This window comes from Brassica napus, chromosome C9 (genome assembly GCF_020379485.1).
Source record: "Brassica napus cultivar Da-Ae chromosome C9, Da-Ae, whole genome shotgun sequence".
NCBI classification, from domain to species: domain Eukaryota; kingdom Viridiplantae; phylum Streptophyta; class Magnoliopsida; order Brassicales; family Brassicaceae; genus Brassica; species Brassica napus.
Window position 1 is genome coordinate 18,464,388 of NC_063452.1, and position 9,085 is coordinate 18,473,472.

Here is a 9,085-nt window from a genome sequence, read left to right on the forward strand (position 1 = left end):
TCACTTTGACGTATCTATTATGGGTATCATGGCCTTTACAGAAGTGGGTCCTGAATAGCCACGTGTTAGCAGCCTACGTTTTCAGCCTACGTTTTCAGCCTACGTGTTGGTCCCTTGTCTCTTCGATGCCGAAATTTTAATTCTCCAGTGACCCCGAAAGTCGAACCCTGGTGATTTCACCATATTAGATTTTGCCCTTAAGTTAATCACCAACAGGCCACGAGCATTTCTGATCCAACAAACTTTCTTTTTCTTTTGGCTTTCTCAATACATTATACATAATCATCATTATGTCAAGAGAAAACTTTGGCTCCTGTTTTCAATCCATCTAATGTGAAAGTCTATATGATTCGCTCAATAAGGCTACTCACAAAGCTAATTAACAACAACCAATTTCATCATGTGGCCACTTTAATCTGAACCCCCTTTTCCTGTTTTGACATTTCTATGTTCTGATCTTTTTCAGTTTTGCAGATACTTTTATTATTTTTTCAGAGGCATCATGATATTAGGATTAGGACAATAACTTTTGAAACATGATTGTGTGTTTTGATAGTTTTCAAGATTGTTGATCTTTAACGGATTTGAGATGAAATACAAATTGTTCATTCTTTCAGAAAAAAAAAAAACAGCATTGTTTAGGAATTTAATTAACACAATATTTGGAAAGTCTATTCTTTACTTTGAACAAGTTCGGTATTTCAGCATTGGTCAAAAATAAACCCAAAATAATTATTTAACTTTTATCATATCATGATCCTGATCATTAAAGTGATTTAGCTAGTAGCTTGAAGCTGTAATCCGCCGGTTTCTGATGCTCTAGGTTTAACGGTGAATGCGATCACCTGAGAAGAAGATGATTCTGATTCCATCTTGAAAGGTACCTCAAACTGAACAGACTGGTACAAGCAAACCTCGTCTTCTTTGCAATAGTACACCTGCAACTACCATTTTCATTAAATATGTTTGCAAAACTTTTCATTAAAAATAATTAAAACCGCTTGTTTTATACTGCAAAAAGACACATACCATTATAAAACAAACTAATTTTAGATAAACCAATGATATTGAAATATAAACCTTGCAACTGATTTTCCCAATAGAAGCAGAAGTTGAAGATTGTCTATAATGAAGCACCGTAGAACCTTCAGGGCCAAGAACTCCTTCCAGTGGATCGACCGTTACTGCATCTTCAGGCTCCACATCAACCACAAACTTACTCCGCGCTTCCTGTGCACAACCAAGCAGTGTCTTTTCGAAGCATTGTATATGTAAATAGGATATAAGGAAGAAGAGATTGCCAACCTTAGAGAAATGGTAGCCATCTGGTAATGAGATTTTAAGATTCAAATCTCCTTCCCGAGATGTAACAGCATCCACTGTGACAATCTTTGTATCAGCCGAGGCACGTTTCCTCAAACGTTTCAATGATTTCGCCTTCGGCATTGGCGGTTGAACGCCTTTTAACTCCAGTGTACGAATCTCTACGTCTTCTTTGTTGTTCAAATCTATGTATCGTATAAGACTATTGTTTGTATCCGCAACGAAAAGCCTCCCTGAAAAAAACAGTATAGGCAAGGCAAACAGCATTAGCACTTGATTGTAAAAACTGTTAAAAGGGACTAGAAAGTTACCGTTTTCAGTTAGGGCCAGTCCTGCAGGCTCTGAAAGCTGAAACATGCAATGGAAACAAACGTGTAAAAATAATGAAACAGTCTTTCTGTTTGATCAATGTACAATACTGTAGTAAAACCTAGATCAGACCTGAGCAACCATAACCTTCCCATCTTTGAAACCAGCTTTTCCTGTCCCAGCGATAGTAACAACACGTTTGGTCACAGGGTCCAGCTTCTTAATCTACACATGAGTGTTTTGAACATTGAGTTAAGATCATGAACAGTCCTTAGACATGCCAAATTAGATTTACCTTGTGGTTGTAACTATCAGCTAGATATATTTGACCATCCTTTGCGCATAACACACCAAGTGGATGTTGCAGGAGCACTTCTGCTCCCACACCGTCATTATCTCCAAACTGTTCAAGTCTTAGTGCATGTTAGAGACTCTAATGTAACATTTAAGTTGTAGAAACAGTAACAGTTAAAAATGGATGATAAAACTTTTCTACAATACATTAAAACCAAAGATATTAGGAGAAAATGAATCAAGTAGTTACCTTGAAAAGATTCTCAGAGAAATAAGGATCACCACCAGCGAGCAATCTTGATCCTCCAGTTTGAAGATCAAGGGCACGAATAGAACTGCTCTCGCTATCCGCAATATATGCTTCCTTCAAATCTGACAGTTGCAGTATGCAATAATTTTCATTCCTTGTTGGCTTTGAAACAGTTTAAAGTGAAAAGTTTATTGTCATTACCAGGGCCTAATGAGATTCCTGAAGGCTGAGCAAACGATGTCGTTTGAGGGCTGCAACAACGGAAAATAATACCATTAAAAGGAAGCAAACAAGGGGTCAAGTAATTCAAACGGCTAACTGTATATACATACGTAGAACCGTTAAGGTTTCTTTCATAGCCATTTCCACTGAAAACTTTAGTAACACCATCAAGCACATTGTATTCCCAAATCTGGTGCTGACCCGCCATTGCAACGTAGACCTTCTCTTTCACTGGCTCATAGCATACATCCCAGGGAGAATTCAGAAGCTGGAATATTAAAAATCAAAAAAAAAAAACACACGCACTTTTTGCTTACTCTTTGATCTCTCAGAATAATTAAAAACATACGCGGAATCAAGTTTCTTGCCTGTGAGGTTCCTTTTCTTCCACCTTGGTAATCTGATCCTTTAGTTCCATTACCAGCCAGAGTCTCTACTCTCTCGTTGACAAAATCAATCTCCCTAAGATGAACAATCATTGAAACTCCAAATTAAGATCTCTACACTCAAAACTTGAGATTCTTGTTTGTGTTATACCTCAAAGCATGATTCTCGGTGTCAGCAACATAAAGAATATTCTTCTTTGCATTATAAGCAAGTCCCTGAGGACGATTGAATGCAGCATCTTCAAAGGAACCATCACGGAAACCTTCTTCTCCGGTACTACCGATTTGGACGATGAAATTTCCGTCAAGATCAGTTACGATCTAAAAATGACCACAGAGTGCTGATATTAGACAAACAGGATGATATATATATAACAAGGGTTTAGATAAAGAGTGTCAAGGACATACAATGCGGTTATGGTTACTGTCTGAGATAAACAGCCTGTTGTTAAGAGTATCAATGGCCAGCTTCCCTGGGAATTTCAATGGAGACGCGGCCAAGCGCGGATCATTATCTTTCTCCAAACGTGTAGGAAGCGGAGTACTATCTAAAACATTCTTCCCACCATAGTATATTAAAGCTGCTGCCACCAAGTCATCAAGGTCCTTAAGAGTAGAGCATCATTGAGGAGACAAATGAGTATTTTGGCGCAAAGCACATTTGATTCATATAAAGAGATAAAAGAATGTTACTTTGCGGTGACTTTCTCCGGCAATCTGTGCAATGACTTTACCATTTGGTGAGACAACAGCAAATGTCGGCCACGAGTTGATGCCCAGCTCTCTCCACATGTACATGTCTCCATCGTTCACAACCTGTTGTTAAAATGAGATAAATTAAGCATCAGCTTAGGCCAAAGAGAGAACACCGAAGGACTATCTACACTGGTTGCACCATAAACTGCGAGAATTATGACCAGCTAACATCTTTCCAATAAATAAATGTGATCCAATCACAGAATAGTCCGTTAACAAACAAACAAAGAAATATTCAAACTTTTGAGTATGAAAAGTACCGGGTGACTGATATCATAGCGTAGAACTGCACTTCGTATGGCTTCTGAGTCCTTCTCGTTGTCGAACTTAGCCGAGTGTACACCCACAACAGTAAACTACAGAAGAGCAGAAAAGAAAAAAAACATAGGTTGAAGCTTTGGTAATCCCCTGGTGAAATTTGATTTTTCTTTGTTTTTTGGAGATCAGATTATGGTAAAAAAGACTCACTGGCTTGTCTGCATACTTCTTTTCAAGAAACTCAAGATCTGGTAATACATGCATACAGTTTATGCAGCAGTAAGTCCAAAAATCAAGTACCACCACTTTCCCTTTCAGATCCTGCTCACAAGAAGCATGTGATGCTCCCTTTGTTCATTAACAATTTATATAACTTTAGATGAGAACTTACCCGGCGAAACTGGAGAGGGGCAGTGTTTAGCCAATCGAGTTTAGATGGGAATTCTGGAACAGTTGTAGCTGTTTGCCTACACAGCAAAATAAGAGGTTAACTGGGAAACTGAACTCTAGGATTACCATTTACATTAGACTGGATACTTATCAGATAGTTATTCTTACTTGCTCTCAAGATCGGCAATGTAATCCACGAACTGTTGGACTCTCCCTTCACCTACATGGTACGCACAAAAAAAAGTTAGGTGCCTTTCATTATACGCTACCATAGAAAGAAAAAAAGTGTCAGTGGAAATATAGACAAAAGGTCAAACCTTGGTTCTGTGTAAAAGAAGGGCTTTTTGTTCCAACCAATGCGTTCCACAAAGCTTGTGGAGAAGCATATTGCATTGCCTATACTTAAAATAAGCAACTCCGTAAGAATTAATAAAAGCTTTGAACACAAAAAAAAAAATAGTCTTCTTCAGTGTTTTTTACCTTCCAGTTGTTGGCGGCGAAGTAGACACAAGAAAGAGCAATTCCAAGACTCCCATACCTCAATATATCTCGACGAGAACCCTGAAACCTGTTGGAACATTGCATCTGCAACCTCTAGTATATGAAAATTTCCACATGCCATATCATTTGTTCCATTCTCTAATGATGTCTAGTCCATCAGGTATATATAAAAAAATTGCCTCGATATTAACACTGTAACCATAGACTTTTTTTTCTCTAACAGATTGTTTGCATATTACAAGTATAAATCCCAAACTTACCCGTTGTTATTGGTTTTGTCGCTGGCAGTGTTCTCTTGATGTTGTTTTCCTGCGTAAGTACTCAAACATGTAAAAAAGGAAAAGTAGAAAAAAATATGGAATTAGAGAATGATAAATCTAATAGCCTAGAGATATCTACCGGTAGAAAATAAAGTGCTAAACATTTTTAATTCGATATGTCAAAAGTAATCTCATTACAAGGAAGGTTCCTTTATTCAAGAAAATTTTGAAAAGGTACAACAATGGAGAAATAAATACACCAGAAACAGAGTGTTTTGCAACGAATTGCTTTGAGGCTACATACTGGTAGAATCAGAGCCACCAGTGAGAATGTCATTGATTGATATGTTTCCGATATCGTCTCGGATGATTGATGGACCAGCATCCTTAAGAATTGCTTCAGATAAAGTAGTTTTCACAGCTATGCATCTGCAAATTTTAGAAAATGAATTTGAGAATGATCCAAATCCAGAGCGGAGAAAGCTAGTAGATGGATTTGACAATGACAGATCAAAGGATGCATCTAACATTGAACACTTATCATGAAATTCTACAGAGACATCTTGAAGCTACTCAACTTTATTTGTATGCTAATAACACATAAAATACCTCATGTTTGCAGCTTGAGCAGCCTGGACTCCAGCAAGTGCATCTTCAATAACAATACACTGCAAAAAAATGTACATAACAAATCACTTCTGAAGATCTGTAAGGCTCTAATTAGAAGAAGTAAACTTAATGAGAGTATTTTAGCAGTAAAAGTTTCAACAGAGCCTCGTTTGGATATGAATTACATATAAATAAGTTGGTATCACCTCGCTTGTGGGCACACCCAAGATCTTGGAAGCAGCCAAGAAAATATCTGGAGCTGGTTTCAAGTTCTCAAATGCGTCTGCTGATACAATTGCATCAAACCTGAAAGATGGGTACAAATAAATTGGTGACTATTCCCACACAGCAATTAGGAAATGATTACAAAAGACATCACAAAAGTTGTAATGATCTTTACATGGACAAAGACAAACCAGCGGCAGCAAGGTTAGCATCAACTTTGACACGGTCGGCGCTAGAGGCAACAGCGACTTTGAGACCTCTGTTCTTACACTGTCTCATTCAAGAGATTGACAGCAAATCATTAATCACCAGAGAGCCTAAAACAAATAAATAGCCAATAGTGATTCCTCACCTCAGTAACAAGCTCTAGTGCTCCTGGAAATCCAATTCCAGACTCTGGCTTCGCGTACTATATATATAATCAATAGAAAGACAAAAAAAAAAAAAAAGAAAACAAGAATCACACAACAAACAAAAAAGCTTGAGTTTTTTGGGTCACATTCTCTTAAATCATTTTTTTACCTTGTCGAGATAAATCTCAAAGAAGCGCTTTTTAGCTGCGTCAGGATCAAACCCTTGTACTCCTTTAACAGAAGCAACACCTCCTAAGAACTTAGCTTCACCTGTGTGTGAATAACAGCCAAAACCAAAATCAATTATTCATTTTTAAAAAGTCTATTTTCCTCTCTTTTTTTACCTGTTCCCATGAAAGGGACGAAATCATCAACAGTGACTTCAACTCCCATCTCTGTGAAGACATCCACTGCGGCTCGTCTCGAGAGATCCTCGCTGTTGCAAAGCACGCCGTCCATATCGAATAGCACCGCGGATACCTTCCCCCAATCATCCGCCTCTGTCGTCGTCGATGCCGGGCTCTCCGCGGCAACACTCACTTTGAATGACGGTAAACGAGCCGGAGAGACACAGCGGAATCCTGGAAAGTAAGATGGTGATCTTGTCGCGGGTTTTGATCTAATTGGATTAAGAGAAGAAGAAGAAGAAGATCTCCTTGATGATTGGAAGAAAAGTGAAGGTGAGGAGGATGAGGAGCAGAGTTTCAAAGCCATTAGTGTTTTGTGTTTTGTGTGTTTAGCGTTTTTTTTTTTTGGATATCATTTAAATCTGATAGTCTTGGGTTTTTTTTTTTTGTGGCGGGTGTTAGTTTATCCGAATATGGACGACATTATAGTGCCAATGAAAATATAGAAAGCCAAAGAACATGAATACTTGTAAAATATGCAAGAATTTTATTGTTGGAGGATTTACTTATGAATGCCTTACTTGCAAAGATGATTTTCACTTGGAATGCGTGGATCAGTCAAGAGAGGTTAACCATTCGTCTCATTCAAGTCATATTCTTGAGTTCTTCACATCTGAATCACTTCCAGAAAACGCTGAGAAGACATGTATTCTGTGCGGAAAAAAATATGAGCATGTGCTTTATCATTGTTCCAAATGAACCACTTCAGCATATGTATTGACTGCAAGAGGAATCCTCCACCACTCACTGTCGAACATACCAAGCCCACAGGCATAAGCTCTCCCTCTTGGCAAGACGAGTCTCGTTTACTTGTAATGTTTGTGGGATGCAAGGCGATCGAAGTCCTTATTCGTGTATTCAGTGCAGTTTCTTAGTTCATCGAGATTGCATTGACTTGCCTAGCGTCATAAACATCAACCGCCACGATCACCGCATCTCTCTCACTGATCATATTGGGCACCGGGGGAATCTTATAAGCCAGATCAGTTCAGATAAGCCCAAGTCTCTCAAAACCCAACAGATCAAGCCCATTCAGAATCAACAACCTCCTCCTCCAACCGTTATGTCACTTGACGACAAAGAAACAACAAGAGCAAGAGAGGAAAAGAGAAGGGGAAAGCAGATTATGATGTCATGTACGAAACCGTGTGGTCCTGTCTTGAGCAATGTCTTCTCAGCCCTTGGATCACTAGAAGAAGAAGGATGATGACATCTGTGTAGTCTCTAGGGTTTTCCCATTTCTCTATTTAAGCAAAGTGTTCCTCAATGTAAAAGCTTAAGAATCAAGAAATAAGAAATAACATTTCAACATCTTCTTTCTTCAAACTTTCATGGTATCAGAGCCATGGAAGCTCTTGAAATCTACACACCTCCTTCACTAAAAATAGTAAACTCAGTTACTGTCAAGCTTACGGAGAGAAACTACTTGCTGTGGAAGAATCAATTTGAAGCCTTTCTCAACGGACAACGGTTGCTAGGGTTTGTTACAGGAGAAAAGCCATGACCTCCGGCAACTCTTACGGTTCCGGGTATCAACGGCACATCAACTCCCGTTACAAACCCCGACTACTACACATGGTTCCAGACAGACCAGGTCATCAAATCTTGGCTGTTGGGTTCATTTTCAGAAGACATATAGAGTTTGGTGGTCTCCTGTGAAACCTCTCAAGAGATCTGGTTTACGTTGGGTCAACACTACAACCGTCCTACCTCGTCAAGACTGTTTGAGCTTCAGCGCAAGCTCCAGACGATAGCAAAACAACAGAGACCCATGACAGAGTACCTCACCGAGCTCAAACACGTGTGCGACCAGCTTACCTCCATTGGAAGTCCGGTTTCGGAAAGGATGAAGATTTTTGCTGCTCTTCAAGGTTTGGGAAAAGATTATGAACCTCTCATAACAAGTATTGAGGGTTCTATTGACATGTTGCCTGACCCCACCTTGGAGGACATGATTCCGAGGATTCAGAGCTACGACTCTCGCATCCAGAGGTACAACGCTCCTACTGATGTCTCTCCACACCTTGCTTTCAACGCTGAAAGGTCCAACTATCAGGCGGCCTATTATAACACAAGAGGTAGAGGTCAGTCAAATAGGAGGTTTGGATCTAACAGAGGTCGAGGTTCTTTCTCTACCAGAGGAAGAGGGTTTCATCAGCAGCTGTATTCTTCATCAGGGTCTCGGTCTGTCTCACCTGCTTCATCCGTTTCCTCCGATGACAGACCTTCTTGTCAGATTTGCGGACGATTTGGTCACTCTGCTTTGAGATGCTGGCATAGGTTCAACAACGCTTTGAGATCCTCATGTTGCTTTGGCTGCTATGCGCATTACTGATGTGTCTGACAGTGCTGGTGCTGAGTGGTTTGCTGATTCTGGAGCTACCTCTCACATAACAAACTCTCCACAACATCTAGCCTACACTCAGCCATATAGAGGAAATGATGCGGTTCTCCTTGGAGATGGGAACTTCTTGCCTATTACTCATGTTGGATCAGCTGATATAGCATCCACCTCAGGTACGTCACTGCCTCTTAAGGATGT

General features: G+C 39.5%; 1 protein-coding gene across 4 annotated transcripts; it reads right to left on the bottom strand.

Annotated features, from left to right (window-relative positions):
• Positions 1-592: 592 nt before the first annotated feature.
• LOC106400882 (protein SUPPRESSOR OF QUENCHING 1, chloroplastic) lies at positions 593-7,479 on the bottom strand. Of its 4 annotated transcripts, none has more exons than XM_013841280.3 (27): positions 6,481-7,479; positions 6,306-6,406; positions 6,136-6,192; positions 5,959-6,053; positions 5,765-5,864; positions 5,559-5,617; positions 5,254-5,378; positions 4,950-4,998; positions 4,669-4,756; positions 4,506-4,584; positions 4,357-4,408; positions 4,190-4,265; positions 4,009-4,119; positions 3,801-3,896; positions 3,478-3,600; positions 3,193-3,390; positions 2,936-3,105; positions 2,767-2,860; positions 2,509-2,666; positions 2,378-2,427; positions 2,177-2,298; positions 1,928-2,035; positions 1,765-1,857; positions 1,635-1,671; positions 1,306-1,556; positions 1,081-1,230; positions 593-938 (listed from the first exon to the last, which is right to left on the bottom strand). In XM_013841280.3, exons 1-27 carry the CDS (start codon positions 6,848-6,850, stop codon positions 777-779), a joined length of 3,174 nt encoding a protein of 1,057 aa, XP_013696734.1. In that variant the 5' UTR covers positions 6,851-7,479; the 3' UTR covers positions 593-776. The 4 variants fall into 4 exon arrangements, with proteins under 4 accessions (XP_013696734.1, XP_013696733.1, XP_022564217.1 ...); XM_013841279.3 differs by having other exon boundaries at positions 593-944; XM_022708496.2 differs by having other exon boundaries at positions 5,744-5,864.
• Positions 7,480-9,085: the final 1,606 nt, after the last annotated feature.

Excerpts from the sequence above, each read along its gene's own strand:
- LOC106400882 (XM_022708495.2), bottom strand. The coding sequence starts at position 6,850 with ATGGCTTTGAAACTCTGCTCCTCATCCTCCTCACCTTCACTTTTCTTC. Across the intron at positions 4,585-4,668 it reads TCGCCGCCAACAACTGGAAG|GCAATGCAATATGCTTCTCC; the intron begins GTAAAAAACACT and ends TTTTAAGTATAG. Across the intron at positions 1,557-1,634 it reads ACTGGCCCTAACTGAAAACG|GGAGGCTTTTCGTTGCGGAT; the intron begins GTAACTTTCTAG and ends TGTTTTTTTCAG.